Raw genomic sequence first — 18,565 nt, 5'->3', positions numbered from 1 at the left:
CAGTCATGAGACTATAATGAAATAAATCCCTCAACAGAGCCATAAAGGGGGATGCTTGGAAAAAGAAAAATGTTGGCGCCACCAGATTCTGGCATCAGATGTTACAGAAGAAGAATAGGCTGATTGATAGAGATTGGCTGAGGAGATTTTTTAAAAAAAGAAAACCCAAACATCAGCAGTTCTGTTCATATCACCTCCAGAGAAACACCAGGATAAAAGTCATCAGGTGCCACGAGGAGTGAATGAAGAGACAACTTCCTCCAGAGTTTTGCTGAGGAAAGAAAGAAGTGTGAACAATAACTTAGGACAGTCAGTTAAATGGCAGAGATTTGTTTTCTTATTTATGTGCCTAATCGTGAAATTGGCTTCTTTCACTTTCTACTTTTTAGTGGCGAACTTCTCTTGATGCTCAATTAAAATACAGATTAATTAGTGCCTTATGGACCTCACTACTAGTTCAAAGGCTTAAAAGAGCCAGTTCTACAGTTTACAATTATCATGTATCAACTGCACCGATTTTTTTTAACAAAGTAAAGGTTTATGTTGTTCTCGTCTGATGAAAACCAATTTCCAGTTTTGATACCGTTCCCAGCCTTCCAAGCCAAACTCGAGATGTACCTGTGGATTCGTGCAATTTCTGTAATAACTGAGTTGGCTTATTTTTTTGTACTGTCCAGGTTGAATATTTGCCCTGCTTTAGTGTAAACTGTGCAGTTTTAATTAATCTGTGTAACCAACCCTCAAGCTGCTCTGTGTATATAGTTTGGCTCCCTTCCATTATTCCAGATGCCATGTGATTTCTGTTTTATCCCATTACAACCTAGTGAATATTCTGAATTTATGCATCCTTCGGCTTTCACCCTCAGTTATAGCCAAGATTACAGATTCTAGTTTTGCATACTGAAGACATTAGTTCCCTCCTCCAAATTATCTACAGTTAATTCCAGTCTCTGCATCGTTCTTCTCTTTTTTCTTTATCCCCCTATCAGACCATATGCATTCACTAGTGCAAATTGCAAGATTAACAAAATTCACTTCTGAGGATAGAGTAATATAATAATAGAGTCAGAAGAGACCACAGTGACCACCTAGTCCAACACCCTGCCATGTGGGAAAAGCACAATCAAAGTACCCCCAACAGATGGCCACCCAGCCTCTGTTTAAAAGCCACCAAAGAAGGAGACCCCACCACACTCCAAGGCAGAGAGTTCCACTGTTGAACAGCTTGTATGGTCAGGAAGTTCTTCCTAATGTTCAGATGGAATCGCCTTTCCTGTAATTTGAACTCTTTGCTCCAAGTCCTAGTCTCCAGGCCAGCATAAAACAACTCTGCTCCCCAGGCCCATAGCCAGGATTTTGTTTTTTTTTTTGGGGGGGGGGGCTGAGTTTGGTTCGGGGGGGGGCTGAGTCTAAGTGAAAGAGGGTCTACCCTAGCAAACCTTTTGTATCGTTACCCCAATACCCCCATGCATATGGGATATATTGAGCACGGTGACCAGATCATGATATGAATAAACATAACAGTTTAAATAATGTACCAGTAAGGCCTTCTTGTGGACCACCATGAGAATTTTTTGGGGAGGCTGAAGCCCCCCAAGCCCCCCTGGCTACATGCCTGCTGCTCCCCCTTTTTATGGGGGCAGAAGATCCTCATGGTGGAGTATTCCTCTTTATATATTGTTGAAATAATAATATATTAATAACTTTATTTTTATACCCTCCCAACCATCTCCCCTAGGGGACTCAGGGCAGCGTACAAGGGACACCCCCAAGATTGCAATTAAAACACACATGTAAAACACTTTAACTAATTAAAACATCAGATAAAACAAATAACAACACAATTGAAAGCAATATAAAAACAATACGGCTGAAAGAAACATAGCTGAGCTACAGATTCAATGAGTGCAATACATTTGGTGTTATAATTGCATTGACACACTGGGAAGCTTCAGTAACTATGGCTGAGTTGACCTCTGAATGTTTCAAGTGAATTAGGAGGAAATCCTAAATTGGTACTAATATTTTCCTTCAAAGCAAACCCTACTTAAGAACAATGCTGTTTCTCCAGGCCACAGCAGTGGAAAAGAATATTGCCTCCCAGTGCCTACATCAATTCTTACCAAGAATTCATACCTTATAAAAGAGTTTTAAAAAGCTAAATAAGTAACATCATGTAAAAAGCCATGCCTTGACCTGCCACCTCATCATACTAGGACACATTTCCTCTTTACAGCACTTTGGGGATGGAGCCTGCCGAGTGCCATCACATGACACTCAGCAGGCCCCTTCCCATTTACCCTCCAAGTGCTGAGAACGTGCTGCAAAACACTTCCTTGGAAACTACAGAGAAATAAGTGCTTTTTGGAAGCTCCAATAGATCTACCAGTATTTTTGGGCCCTTTCTCCCATGTAATGGGGGAAAGGGCAACTCGTGTTGCTGCCCTTTACCCTATCTGATGAGGACAAGGTGCCAACGCACCTTATCCTGTTGTCCCAGTCTGATGGGAAAAGGAGGGAAGAAATGCAGGGTGCGATGAGGTGCCTTGCGTGGCTGCCGTTTTGTCGGCAATTGCTTGCAAACTGGCAGAGGGGCTAGGGATGCGTGAAGACATCTCTGGTGTTGAAAAGAAACTAATATTATTGCTAGTCAAGGGAAGGCTATTCTAGAAGTGGATTGCCAAAGCTCTTCCTTCTTGATATCACCCCATTGCTAGGGGGATAAAGAAGAAGGGCTTTCTGGCAAGATCTCAATCTTCAGACAAACATCTATCTATCCATATATAAAAATGTAATGTTCATTTGTGGGACACATATAACTCAAAAACCACAGGACAAATTGACACAAAACTTGGACACAAAACACCTATCAGGCCAAAGAGTGACCACCACTCATAAAAGCACACACACACAAAAAAACACAGTGGAAAGGACTTAAACACCCAAAACCCCAAAAAGATGTTACAGCACGTGCACAAAAATGACTTCCCTGACCACACCCCTTTCCTGCATGAGGGGAAAAAACCAAACAGCTGGGAGGTTGCTTCTGGTGTGAGAGAATTGGCCATTTCCAAGGATGTTCCTTAGGGTGTGCCCAGATATTTTACCATCCTGTGGGAGGCTTCTCTTTATAGATCTGTGAAAGGTCCAGGGTGGGAGAAAGAACTCTCTTCTACTTGACCCAAGTGTGAATGTTGCAATTGCCCACCTTGATTACCACTGAATAGCCTTGCAACTTCAAACCCTGGCTCTTCCTGCCTGCTGGAAATCTTTGTTGAGAAGTGTTACCTGGCCTAGACTGTTTCATGTCTGGAATTCCTGTTTTCTGAGGGCCAGAGCAACGTGTGGCTGGGCACAGCTAGAACTTTATGCAATTGTATTTCAGTGAGGCACTAAAAGTATTTGAAAGAATTTTTAAAAAAAAAAATCCTTGCAAAACTACAACTTCCATGATTCCATAGCATTGAGACATAGCAGTTAAAGTGGTGTTAAACTGCATTAATTCTGCAGTGTAGATGCACCCAATGTCAGCCTTATTTATTTCAATGCAGTCTATATTGCTGTCCATCCCTTGAGGGTCAGAGATCGGTATTAGGATAATTTGATGTATACTAACGATTTGTGAGACAATAATTGTGTAATTATAAATATTGTTCTAACTGGTGCAGCCAAGTACCATTATAACATGATTACATTTATTTACTGTAAATTCAGAAGACTTTTATATATCCTAAGTAAATAAATATATTCAAAACACAATAGATCTGATTTTATAGATAGAAAATACAGAGATACAGCAATATACGAGTTGTATTTTTAAATTCTTGGATACAATTGTTGAGCACAGTCATCTTATAGTACTAACCTATGCCTATCTATTGAGGAATCAACCCAGATATGTGTGTATAGCATGAGTGGGAAACGTGAGCCATGCAGAATATTATGCTCTACAACTCCTGTAATCTCTAACAATTGTCCATGCAGGCTGGAGCTACTCAGGAATTGTACTCTGATATTTGGATTGCCACAGTTTCATCATCTAGTGTTATAATGAGAATGCAGTCTGTGCTTTCTTCACCCCAGTTAACTTCATGTATTCCTCTCAATATACCTGATATTCTTCCTTTGAGCATTAAAAGTTGGGAGAATGATTCTAAAATTGAATTGGGTATGCTTGTTACTCTAAGCTATCAAAAGTATGCATACAATGCATATCTTGCAGCAGTCTGGAGATATATTACATTTTCCTATATTTGTAATTCACCGCTGGAAAACCACAAAGAGATAGATAAAAATGACAGTATGTAATCAAGTAATTAACATTACAGTTGCCCACAAAACAGTAAATAACACAGAATATGAATTATGCCACTTTGGATTGGATGGAGATATACACATGGTTCCCTGTCCAAACATATTCTCTGTACACAGAAGATTAACAGCTGGGGAAAAACTGTTTTAGCCTAGTTTTTACCCTAACTTGCTAGTTTTCTACATTCACTTACAATTTGCTGAGAAAATGGTTTATCACTCCCACTTTTACTGTTTGTAAGAATGATATGTTTGATCTCATGTCTTGGTTGAATGAGTTTGGAGCCTCTTTCCAATCTATCTGTTCAAGATGGAAGGAATGTATCAGGAGAGAAGTTGTCTAAAATATGCTGGTTTTTCTCCATTCTCAGTCCAAAAGTCAGAATTAACTAGCATATCATAGCCATTGCTAGACCAGCCATAAGAGACTGGAGGCAGTAAGGCTAGGACCCAAGTTCAGATCCTCAGCCAGCCTTTCTTTTCGCTGTTCTCTCCCTCTCTTCCTCCCTTCTTTCTTACCTTCCCTTCAAAAAGGCAACTAACAAATACTAAAGAAAATACATTAAAATATAAACAGAAATCAGAATTCAACAAATCAACAAAAAGAAGCAAACAGTACCTAACCAGATAAAAAGAGTTTTCCATGCTAGCAGAAGGACAACAGAGGAGGTAGCCTGGATTCCAGGCATGGATAGAGTCGCTCGGATAACCCGTAGCTCATAATAATTCTGTTAAAATTACTTTTTTGAAGGGATATTGAAGCTTTTTTAAAAATCGGAAGTCCCTTTGCCCTTCCAAAGCTTTTTCCGCCATTTTTGTTACAACTCAAGAAGTGAGCCAGAAATGATTTCAGCTTTTCCCCACTTCGGTCCCTGGCGTCGGCTCAAGCCAGAAACCCAGTTTTAAAGCCAAACAAGCCAGTTTTAAACCAGAGAAGGAAGGAATTTCCTCCGCTTGCTTTTCTCCGCTTCTGGTCCGCTTGCTTTCCCCCGCTTCTAGACCAGGAGCGGAGGAAAGCGGCAGAAATTCCTTCCTTTTCTGGTTTAGAACCAGAGAAGGAAGGAATTTTCTCCACTTGCTTTTCCTTGCTTCTGGAGTGAAACAACTACTTTCAAAGTAAAGATCACCCAATGAAACAGGAAATAACACTTTCAAACCATTAACGAAAGGATTTGGAAGTCTCAGAACTTTTGAAAAGTTTCGAAAAAAAAATTCTGTGAAAATCGGAATTGAATTTAGAATTAAACCACCAAAATGAGTTTTGAACCATTTTTTTAATCAACCAAGCCTACTGGATTCACTTGTTAGGAAGTTGCAGAACTTGGAAGCATTCATGGAGAAGTCATTTCTTGTGTTTCCATTGTTTATGCCTGTATTGGGAGTGGCACTGAGAGGAGGGCCTGCCTTGAAGATCTCAAAACCTGGTCAAGCAAGAACTTTGGGTTTCACATAGCCTGATTTCAAGCCAAGAGCATGGCTAGTACTTTGCATTATCCCTGGAAATGTGGCTGTTGTAACAAGGGAGTGTTCTCTGTGATTGGCCCAAATAAATCACCTGGACAAACTATTGTGAACCAGTAGGAGCTTTTCATGCAGAGTGAATTACAGCAGTTCAAATGAGAGGAAAACAAGGCAAGCATTATTATGGTCAAATCTGACTAGTCCAGGAACAGGCAAAAAATGCCCACTGGCCTTAGCCATGCCAATGGATTCCTTGTCACTGCTGAAAGCTGAGCATGTGGGTTTGTAGTGAATGAGAGAGTACCTCCAATTGCTAATAGGAGAAGAGAAGAAAAAAGAAACTCACAAATGCCTGGTTCTACACACTTCAAATGTATGAAAAAAATGCCTGCCAAATACAGACTAATAAATCCATACTGGCAATTTCATCTCAAAATAATGTGAATTTGCATCACCGATTTAATTCATTACATTTCAATTGTGTTGACAGCAGCTCAGTTTATTTTCTGGAAAGCTCAGGGTAGGTATCAATGGATTTTGTTAAAAAAACAATAACAACATCAACAACAATAGAGTAATGTTAGTGGTTCCTATCTGCAATAATCTAATGCTGACAGAGAGTAGTATTTTATTTAGTAATTAACAGTGTAAAGGGGAGAGAAGCTGTCATGTTGGTTCTTAAGCTGGGGAATGTGATGAAAGATGATATCTCCGATCTCATCCTTTCCACTTGTTTAGGATTGTCAGGATGAGAAATGTCAGCATTATGAAAGCTCAGCTCTGCTCTTGATATGATAAAACCCTTCAAAAGCCAGTCTCTCTCCCTCCCTCCTCCCCTCCTTTCTCTCTCCCTGCACTTGCTTCTTCTTTTTTATTTATCCTGTTTTGTTAGATGGCAGAAATATAATTCTTTTCTTTCTTCCTATTATCAGCCACCATTTTTGTTTTATTATATGTTTCACAACCCCTAATGTCCCACTGAAAATTACCTTGTTAAATGACAGTGTTTCAAAGCCATGAATCCTCACCCCCAGTCCATTTCCTCTGAGGTTTGAAACAGTCAACAGACTGTAAAGAATAAATAATAAAAAAGTATTGATTATTTTGATGACTGTGAGATTCAATTAAGTATTAATTTTGCCCTCCAGTGGACCTATCAAGGTATTCAAAAGGGAGGATTCGGCTTGAACTAAATGCGCACTGAGTGCTTCAGCCTTAAATAGGGAGAAAATGTGTTTACCTACAGTATTTGAAGAAGAGTGCATTGATGCACAGAGTCCAATATTTAAGTGCTGTGCAAATTAAACCCTGGTGACAGTGACATTGTTTTCGGCGATATGAGTATTGACTAAAGAAGTGCATTTGATGACAGTTTAAACTATTTGTATTGATTAACATTTTCATAGATTATCATGTGTCATATCAAATTCACTTTTCAGACATGAATACATTAAAGAAACCCATAGGCAACCATCGACCAATGTGCGAATGGGCAGAGGGAACATGCTAACCAACCTACGTGTACGCTGGTCACCTGTTCTCTGCATAAGAACCATTTAGGCATGAATTTAGCAATAAATAGTTCTGGGATCGCGCAAGTTCCGTTGCTTCTTTTTTTCATTCTCTCCTTGCCTATCCTCTGATTTTGTTGCTTGATTGGCAAAACAAATGACTCTCTTTGGAAGTCATAACTGACCTGTTTTACTCCAAAGCCCAAAACCTTTGAAAGAGAAGATAAAATAGATTTAGCTAATTAAAAAATTACTTAATATATTTCATAAATATGGAAAAATAATGCCCCAAATTCAAGAATGATTGCAAACATTTTGTAAGTATTTTTTTCACATATTTTGTCTTTTGCAAATGTGTATGTGTTTGTATTATTTGTCTCTATAACTGTATATTTTCGTTAAGTGGGAAATTATGGGCTTTTGAAGCTTAGCACCCAAAGACAAGAGGGTAAAGGTTTGTTTTGTCTTGATTGTTTCTGCTTACATGAAATATTTCTGTTTTATTCTTTAAATGCTATGTCGTGTTGTAGAAACATTTATTTGGACTGTGATTATTGCTGTTTTGCTTCTCCTTTGATTAGTGCTGTACCAACAAAAATGCTTTTTTCTTTTTGAGAGAGAACTCTGGGATGTTCACAAGCTTTAAAATAAATGCACTGCTGGACAGCCACCCCCTCCTTTTCCACATTAAAGTAAAGAGAGAGGTGTAAAAATGCACACATAAAGAAGCACATCCCACAATTAAAGCTGTGTTGGGTATGTAGCTTTCACTGAAGTTTTCTCTCCAAAGCATCCGGAATCTCTCACATGCTAGTTGAGCTTTAATAGGGTGGGGAGTAATGGAAAACTCATTGGATCTGTAATAGCTCTTCACTTGACTGCAGCCAGCAATAACAGCAGGAGCAGCCAGAGATAAGAGAAAGAGAGAGAGAGTGTGTGTATATGTGTGTATGTGTGTGTGTAAGAGAGAGAAAGGGAGAGAAAGAGAGGGAGTGGAAGATAGAATACGCACACCAAAGCTGCCACTTTTCCCCCCTCACTCTTTTTCCCCCCATCCTAGGATCCAATGATAGCTGGACAAGTCAGTAAGCCCTTGCTGTCACTGCGGAGTGAAATGAATGCAGAGTTGAGAGGTGAGGACAAGGCAGCTGCTTCAGACAACGAGCTGAATGAGCCCCTGCTTGTGCCTGTGGAATCAAATGACAACGAGGACACTCCCAGCAAGCTCTTCGGTAAGTCTGCCTAGGTATTTTGTGTTTGGAGTGTTGTTGCCTCGGCACTGGTGCCACAGAATCGGAGACTAGAGAAAGGAGATGCATTGATAATAATATTTGGTAGGACCAACTTTGGCTGTGTGAAGACGACGCACATGCTTTCTCTGTCCAGCTTAAAAGAGAGTGCTTGACAACTGAAAAAAGTTTAGTCTGAGAAATGCCATTGTATCGTCAACTTTAGCTGCAATATACAAATCACATCTTCTGGTGTAGTGTCTTTAACATCAGTGGGACCGTAGCAATCCGACCCTTGCTGAAGTGGTTGTCTTTTGGGTATTAGTGTTGCCATGTTTTCCAGAAAAGTAATGTGTTTGATGTTGTTAAGATTAAGTATGTTAATTGAAATTTGTGGGAGCACAATCAAAGACTCAGGTTTTCCTAGCTCGCTTCTTTTTAATGGTCTTTCCGAGCACTTTGCTCCACAGCAAACTTTTCTTCAGCATTTTAAAGAGTTCTCCACTCTTTTCCTTTTGTTTGTAGGTCTTTTTAAAAGGGGGGTCAGGCTTCTTTTATCTTCTCTTAATATCCAGTATTACACTATTCTAGAAAACCTTTTGGAATAGGTCAGTACAAGTTTAAGAATTATTCATTATGTGTTCTAAATTAAAGCAGGGAACGAAGACGTGTTGTTTCTTGGAAAGGTCTTTATTTAGAAGGAAAATAGCTCTCCCTCTGTGATTGCATGAATATATATGTGTGTGATGTATTAATAGCTTATAAAAATGTAGCATTTCAGCAATCTTTGTTTTGTATTCAAAATCAAAAGAAAAAAAGAACTTGTGTCAGGGGCACTTCAACCCAGACATCTGTCATTCAAACCAGTGACACCCTGTAAGACAACTCAAGCAACTGTAATCTCTAATCAGAAAAGGGAGCAGAGCGTGTTCGGGGGTGTGCTTGAATGATAGATGTTGATATACGTCTGTGCCGGCACAGCACCACATAGTACAATGTGACATTTGGATTCGACAGCAATTGCATCGGAACGAGTTCCTCTTAATTGTTTCCACGTGCAGCATTTTATCGGGAGAATTTGCAAGCATGTATGGGAAACATGCATTGTGTGTTTTACAAAGTGTCTTTTTTGAGAAAGAAACACAACTTTTAAAACACATTTTAAGAAAATAGAGCTGGAGATATGCTCAGAAGCAGCAAAACGATTTTTTGCAAAAGGGCCATGCAATTTTGATCAAAAGAGAGGTCCTATCATTTTTAGAGAGACAGGGAGATGCACAAAAATAATGAAATTATTGAATGTGTTCAACTGAGCCATTATAATTGAATTGCATGAGACCTATTATAAATTATCGTTTCTGTTTAAATAAAAATTGATACCTCTTTCATGAAAAAAAATCCTTTTCTTTTGGGAATATTTAGCTGCCATGTAATTATACCAGTTGCCTTCAGGGAATCAGCTGTGATACCGGTGTTTTTAAAAAAAATGAAAAACCTGTATTACAATCTAGAATCTAAACAATTTCAATAATATTTTCCAGAGATTCTTATAATTTGAAGAAAAGAGACAAATAATATATCTCTGCTTTGGTAGTTTAATAATCAGGACAATTCACACAGAGATATATATAGCTTAAATAAAATATTAGTATTATGTTGCTGATTTTGCTGAATGTTTCAGGCAAGTTTCATAATAAAGAGCAACAACTCACAACATAGCATTCTACAGTTATTTATCATAGTAGAAAACTTCTGTTCACTACTGCTAGAATTAAAAACACCTTTGTAGTATTAGTAAATTTCTAAACTTTCATAAAATTGAATTACAAGAGGTGAATTAATGTTGAAAAATATTCAAAACAATTGGTCTAAATTTGATATTTGTAAATAAATATAGGCATGAATCAGAACACTGTTCACTTAACCACTTTGTAAACCCTTTGATTTAACCATTTAGCATGGTAAAACTATTCATGCCTACTCAAAAGTAAATCCCATCCAGTTCAATTGTGTTTACTACTTGGAACTTAAAAGTGTTTAATTTGGCCATATGATGTGTTGTGATAACAGTTATCAAATCAGCATCTAGATCATGTCCTTCGTTTGCATGTAATTGAACTTGTAGAAAGAAGCTGGTGAAAACTCTTGTTTATCTGCCTGGTGTGCAAACCTACATATGCATACCTAGGAATAGCCTTGCATTGATCTCAGTGGGACTATCTATGTGAGGATTACACTATGCAGATCTATCCTATGCATGGTTTTACTGAAGGAAAACCTGTTTCGATCAATGAAACTTAAATACAGGTAAAGGTGTATTGGGTTGCAGTCTTAATCATTAGTGTCCCTACTGATATTAGTGGCAGTGTTTGGGGTGGGGGGAGCCTTTCCACTCCCCTTTGACTATCCTTCAGAACTATTGGTAATTCAAATTTTCTATATCTGTACAAGTAAGCTTTAAGAAAAGTTGAAATCGAAAGGAATTACATGTTAGCTGTGGAAGGCAAGAGTCTTCTTTTTCCCTCTCATGCCCACAGACACATATTTAAAACATATAGAGAGAATATGTGATATCATAGTGAAGAATCCATCAAAATTAGGACTCTACTATGAGTGTTTCAAGACATTGATTTTTCTTGTTATAATGTTATGATAATTTGTCTAATTTCATAGTCATTTTTTTTAATTTCAGGAGTCTCTGTCTATCATTGTTTTTCCATATAAAATCCCGACTCTTTTATCAAGTGTGTATCTCTTGTTATAAAAGAGAAGGAGGTGAAATAATGGTTGAGGCCCTCAGCTTCCAAAATGTCCTGCGTTGCAATATTTCACAGTTTCCCGCAATTGTAGTGTTAGATGGTTTTATGTGTTAATACCTGATAGAACATAGTAGGAAACTGGCTTTTTTCCAATAGCAATAGCTCCAGTTTCAGGTGGCAGAGATTCAGGATTAAGATTGATAGTAGTCTTTCTTCTTTCTTTTTTGTTTCCTTTACGGCTACAACAGCTTTTTGGCTTGCCTCCAAAATGTACACTTTGCCACCAATGGCAGAGAAATTGAAGACAACAGCATTTCAGGCTTCAGGAATGCCATCCTGGATTTATTCAGCTCTCAAAAACATTAAACATTGTGATATAGTTCCATAGCTAATATAAAATGAATTTAAGCTATTAAATTTCCTCTACCCTTATTGTATATGATTTGTGTATGAGCATATGTGTGGCTATACATTTGCACACTCAAACACATATACATATAGACCATATTATTTTCTGAACGTTCCATCCTTCAATGATGAATCTTTAATTCTTCTGCTTACCAACTTATAAATATTTGATATTTTCCCCAAATCTTTCTACATTAACATCAGAGGAACTATTGCTATGGTAATTGTAAGTGCCACTTAAAGTAACACTGAAAGTTCTGATAAAGGAACTTATATTCTCAAGTATTACACTGAAAATAGTATTTTCTTTAGCTTGTATATTTATAAAGAGCTATATTACACTAATGTGGCATGAATCCAGATTTTGTTGAGGAACACGAAATCACAGAAAGAGATTGTGTTGTTTGATTCCAAGAGGGAAGAAAGTCTCATACACAGATAGCATGCATAGAGTTTTCCCATTATTGAAAGCAGGCTGACGGGTATGTACTATCGAACTGTGCATTATCTGCAGGTAAAGTTGTGGGTAAAATTGGATTTCATTCAGTACAAGTGGGAAATTTGTGAATAACTGAATTTTGAGATATGCGTACGTTCAGAATTAATAAGTATGTTTTCATTAAAACCTATGTCATTTCAATTTAACATTGACACAAAACACGATTCCTTAAAATGTAGATTGTGATCAAAATGAAAGTTTTGGTTAAATCTTTGTTGTCATATTTTTTCATCTCATCATTGCTTTTAGTTGTAGGCCTTTGACCACCAGATGGTGAATCTGAAAGGGTATCAGATGCTAAAGTCTGAGATATGCTCTGACTTCATGATAAAGATGTTAAGAGAAAAAGGTTGTGTAATGTTTCTTTGTGGATATTGAGAGCCTTTGTAGTATTCTCCTGTATTCATGAGTCAAGAGTTAATGATTGATATCTTGTCCTAAACTGATACCTGGCACATTCAGTCTTGGCCTGGAAGTACCTTCTATTTAAATCCTTTCCCAAAGAAAATTATCCACCCTTTATGCCACACACATGCACACACCAGAACGAAGTTATGTCAGGGTTAAGGGGAAATATTGTCACTCTGGTGGCATGCAGTTTCTCTTTTATGGTATATATTGCAATTCATAGCACTTTCCCCTCTCTTTTCGTTTTGCTCCCAGAATGCTCACTTTGTTTATTTATTTACCATATTTGTATACCGCCCTTCTCAGCCCGAAGGTGACTCACGGTGGTTCACAGTTGGCAACATTTGATTTACCAGTTGGCAACATTTATTTATTTACCAAATATGGTAAATAAATAAATGCTCACTTTTTGTGTTGCTGTGCTCTCAGTGCTGTTTTGGCTTCCATGGAGCAAGAGGATGTGTAGCTGCTTATGCCAAGATCGAGAGTCTAGCTGTTGGAACTGAAATATAAACTTTGAATCGATAATGTTCAAATGTAAGGCAAAATATTTCATTTCTAGACCAGCTGATTATGAAATCGAGGGATTTACATTTTGGACGACCCTAGCAACCTCTGTTGTATATGTCAGCTTTGTTAAACATGTCTGTGTAATGTTAATGTTTAACCAAACTTTATTACATGTTCATTTTTGTAAACTTTCAGACTTTTTCATGATCAGAATTGCACACTAGGTTTTGGTTTTATGGGAAGGAAAATACGTGATTGCAATAGAGAACAAACTGTAGTCTTTGGTACTTGCCAGTTGATCTCACCTTAGTTGTATACAAGCAGTGTAGCATTTACTAGTATTCAGTTTTATTTGGGTATATAAACTTTACCAACAATGGAGATATGATCTTTCAGGATTAAAGTACTGAGAAATGTGGAATGTTTTACTCATCCAGTCAGTTTATTCTGTCCCACAAAGTAGTTTTTTTCTGAATGGGAGACACCTTGAAGGCAACAGAGCTTTGGGTTTTGTTGTGGGAGCATGTACATCTGTAACTATAAAGTAAGTCAAATTGCTAGATTTACACTTTAAAAATTGTGTTGTTCCTTGTTAAGTTGCAATGGTAATGCAACTTGATCATCCCTTAGTTATAGCATTGGGAATTGAGATCAGCTCTTCCTTGAATGACTTAATGGGATGTCTTATTTAGGTCCCCCAGGGCCCTTCCACACGGACATATAACCCAGAAAATCCCACAATATTTGCTTTGAACTAGATTATCTGAGTCCACACTGCCATATATCCCAGTTCAAAGCAGGTAATATGGGATTTTATTCAGCTGTGTGGGCCCCAGACTCTCACTGGACTAGTTCTCACTCCCAAATAAATGTCAATGTTAGTTATGTCATAAGTGGAAATTATGTGGTGCTGCAGATATCGTTGGAATACAGTCTCCAAAATTTGTCACCATTGGCGAAGTTAGCTAGCACAGCTAGGAATTAAGCATGACTTTTCCCACTGAAAAGAGTAGGACTTAAAGTACCTAACTATATATTTTAAAAACTTCTATTCACCTCCTGTAAAATGCCTACAGACATATGAGGAAAGGAAGCATCACTAAATCATAACATCTAAGTATGTTAGATTCAGATATAAATCACAAACAAAATGTGAAATGTGCTTAGTGATGTCTTTCAGTGTAAAGTACTAGAAAGATGGTTGTCTTATTGTGCGTCTCCTTTCTGGCAACATACCAGAAAATAATTGCAAATCAGACTATACTTCTCCAGGTCCATCGGTCCTGTATAAATGAACAACTCCTAAAGTAGGAAAAAGGGATTTTTGATAGCTTGCTGCTTCGGTTTATTTTCTTCAACAGTATTATACATAACAAATATCCATGTATCCTAGCAGGCATATTCTTGATGCACAGCAGATATAGTATGTGTCTGAAATTTAATTTAATAGATCCAGCTCTAAGTTCTTGCTGCTTTAAAAATATGGATCACAGGTAATTGTGTGTGTGTGTGTGGGGGGGGGGGTATAAATCAGTTTGATTAGAAATTGCTGCATTCTAACCATTTTTAGAGACAGAAAAAAGAATTAACACTTGCTCTCTGAGGTTATGGTTAGTTAAGTTCCAAGGCAAGGACATAGTCAGTTTTTCAGAGAAGTAGTTGCGTCCACGGAATGAAATTAAGTCATGTTAGAATTTTCTTTATTGTTGTCAAAGTTTTACACTACCAGTGATCCCAGTAATGACCATAGCATTGCTTTAGTATCAAGATGCATCTATATAAGATTTTTCTTTTCTATCTGGAAACTTTGAGAAACATTGGATTTATGTTCTCTGAAGAAACTTCTCTGATGTTTCAAGGATGGGAACATTTCCAAAACTACTTTGGGGCAAGAAGTCTCAATTTAGAGTGTCGACAACTTAAATATACTATGAATGAAAGCTTGCAGTGGTGGGGGGATAGGTGAGAAAAAATACTATCTAGGAGCATCTGCTCCCCTTGCTTTTACTTAGAGTCATCTGCATACAAGAGTGTACGATAATTCTGCAATAATGTTGTATTTTCTACAACTTTGGTAAAACACAGACAAAATTTAATGGCTAATTATTTGAACATCTAGGACTGGGCTCCAAAAACCTTCAAATAAGAGAACTTTAAAGAACTTCAGAAAACCAGACATTTTTAAAAACACTATTCATACAACAACTAATAAAGAAAGAAAATAATTGAACAGCAATGAAAGTAGCTGATGATGGATGTGGCATCAAACTGTTGCACAATCTCAGTAATATAGTTTGTGGAATAAAGGAAATATAGGTGCTCATTAGAGAAACAGAATTGGCTGCCTGGGAATTGAAGAATCAAAATTACTGTTTGTTTAATGAAACTTATGTCTCTCTGGCAACAGGAGCAACATATTTGTAAATTTTAGAGAAAAAAAAACTTCTGTTCTATATATGATTCTTCAAAATGCAGATTTCTTTTCATTATGATCATTATATTATAGATCTGCATATTATATCGTATTAAAATGTAACTTCCAATGCTCTGTGGGACTTTAGTCTGCTGTATTTTTTGCTGTGTTGTGTGCATTTGAACTTCTCACTGTTTTCCATATAACTTTACTAAGTACATCTGAATGGGGAAATAAAGCCAAAACATTTATTTTACAGATACAACTCTGACATTTTTCTGTTCCTTTCTCTTGCTCTCTTTCTTGTTTTTCTTTCTCTCTATTTTGATTATTTCATGCCATATCAACTGTCTAAATTGACCCCCTGAGTTCCTTGAAAGAAGATGATGCTATAGTAATAGAACAAATGAACAAATAATGAGTAAATGTAGCATACCACCAGAAACATAATGTAATTGCTTGGTCTTGAATGTAAATCTTTACAGAAATGTTCAAGAACAGCAATTTCGATAATTACGCTAAACAGGATTGCTTACAAAAACAGGTGAAACATGCAGTTGGCAGGGAATATAGTAGCAAAAGATATTGAATATATTTTGATGATAGTCTTTGCTTATTACCTTTTTGTAGTAGATAATTAAGTTCAAGAGCAATTCTTCAATTCAAAGGATTAAAAAACAGTCATTTTCATATTTATATGTGAAGTGTAATTATTACTCATTGTGAAACATGTATAAACTTAATTATAACTTTGATAGCTTGATATTCACAACAATATTTGACTCACCAATTTTTAAATTCCTTTTCCTTCATAATAAATTCCAATTATGAATTATTTTCTCTGTCGCTTTTTGTCATAAGCATGTATATGCCAACTAAAATCAAAGCCAAATGTACAACATCATGTCCTCCGTAGGCCGAGGGAAACATTATGCCTAATAACCAGCAAATGCTTGTAACCCATTAACAAGTCTATGCTGCCATTTCTATCTTCACAACCTCTGCTCAAAACTGTTTATAAGAAGTAAACCACACAAATATATCAAGTCGTTATTTCCAATTTAACATGCCTGTAGCCTTACAAGCATGCAATACATTTTCTTCGTGTTGTTACTCTATTTGTTTTCATTGTTACATCCTTCATTTATTTTTATGTTAACACATTTGATTGTCATTCTTGATGTTTTCTCTCTGTGTGTGTCTATATCTCTGGCATCAGATTGTGGTGGTGATGCTTTTAGTTTCTTAGAATGCTTCTGATATTGCATCCTTCAAAAAAGCACCCCCCCCCCCCGATGTTTTAGTCACATCATTCTAAGAAAATAATCATTGGCAAATAAGCAGGAAATTGTATTAGTTTCATTACAAATTTGTGTACGAAATTGTACAGAACCATATTTTTGTTGTCACTCTTTAATTTGATATATAACAAATATCCACCACTATTTCCGATCCTGAAAGGGTGATACAAACAAATCTGCAGTTCTCATGTATGAACCATTAGCTGGGCTAAGAACCATGTAGGCAAATGGGTATCAACTTCATGTCTACTGCTCTTGAACTGACTACAACAACTGTGAGTAATGTTTCAGTTGCTTGCTCTGGAATTGCATGTGTAATGCAGATCAGACAGTAGGTGCCAACAGCTTTGGCCACAGGTTTCTGGAGAATGTTGGCACTAGTTAGAACCTGGTCCTTCCTGCAACAGATATGACTATTGCTAGCAAAGCTGTCAATACCAAGTACATAATTGGCAGATTGACTTTAGAATGTCTCTGTGTGGACCAATAAAGAACTAATTCACAATTTGCATGTTTGCCACTGTACAAAGACTTTGGGGTGGCGGGGGGGGGGGGTTAATCAGGGGTTGTTGGACAACTTCCCACCAACTAAATTGCCATTAACAAGTGAAAATTAGTTTTGTATCTACAAACTAAATAGTATATTTCCCATTTCTACATAGAAATTCACTTTTGGAATTTCAGACTAGAGCAAAATAATCTATATATTCAAAATAAAGTCATCTTTGGATTAGTCCATCAATTGTGTAGAAGAAAGGTCAGGAGCACATTTTGTAGAGTAGAAATAAATCCTCCATGTGAATGGATGTTCTCTTATTCATAAGTAAATGTGGGAAACGGCTGTAGTTAAATACCTTTAAATTTCATTTGTTTCACATGAATAGCTAAGAATTATCTCCTTTTTATAGCCTGCCATATTTCCTTAAGAAAGAACATCCTCAATAATTTGTTTCTATGTGACTACAATTAAACAAATGCTGTTTCGAAAAGAACATGTTTCTTAGCGAATAGGGAATTGATAATTTGTGAGGGAACTGGTACCTTCTCAGATTGAGAACCTTGTTAGTTTGAGATTAATAATACATCAGATACTCACACATTAAAAGGAGAAGGATATGAAGAAGTGAAGGGGGAGAGAATGGGGTATATTTATTTATCCAGTCTCTATGGGAATTTAAAGATGAGCAAAAAGAAAATTTAGATTTGTCCAAATCTTTGCCTGCCATGAATCTTGTAACACTTTTCTATATGTCATAATCATGTCCTATGCACTTTGCTGTTATACTTTCCATCTGGGAAATTTTGTTCCTCTTTTCATGCTCTTGTAACATTGGAACTTAAACTATTTTCATTACAGTTTTCTCCTCATATATTTAATGTTTAGTTTTGTTTGGTAGAATAAAGCTTGTATGTCATATGTAAAATAATACAATTTGTTTTAAAGTGGACAAATTACAGTACAGTTTATTATGCCTTTATTACAGTTAACAAATCAGAAGGCAATGCGACAATTATATACATCTTAAACACATGTAAAAGAGGTGTGCACACACTATATTGGAAAACAGAAACAAGCCAGGATGCCATATACTTTAGTGCTGAATGTTAGGTTCTTCTCAAATACTTCTTGCCCCTCAGTCCTAAAGATGGTAATTTGTAAAAAATAAAATAAAGAAGTTTATTTCTTTCTCCATAACTTAAATCAAAGTAATTGTACTTAAAATGATATTTTTGTACTCTGTAATGAGACAGATA

At 36.8% G+C, this 18,565-nt stretch overlaps 1 protein-coding gene across 4 annotated transcripts in view; it reads left to right on the top strand.

Moving 5' to 3' along the window:
• Nucleotides 1–18,565, top strand: part of POU6F2 (POU class 6 homeobox 2) — a 443,696-nt gene that overhangs the window by 99,036 nt on the left and 326,095 nt on the right. For 3 of the 4 annotated variants that reach the window (XM_060781601.2, XM_060781599.2, XM_060781600.2), the window contains exon 2: nt 8,344–8,515. In XM_060781601.2, the coding sequence (XP_060637584.2) occupies nt 8,344–8,515 (172 nt within the window). Of the gene's footprint in view, nt 1–7,544; nt 7,601–8,343; nt 8,516–18,565 lie in introns of those variants that run through there. The other variant, XM_067470177.1, reaches the window with a different exon arrangement.

This window comes from Anolis sagrei, chromosome 6, assembly GCF_037176765.1.
Source record: "Anolis sagrei isolate rAnoSag1 chromosome 6, rAnoSag1.mat, whole genome shotgun sequence".
Classification (NCBI taxonomy): domain Eukaryota; kingdom Metazoa; phylum Chordata; class Lepidosauria; order Squamata; family Dactyloidae; genus Anolis; species Anolis sagrei.
This window is presented reverse-complemented; position numbering and strand designations above follow the sequence as displayed.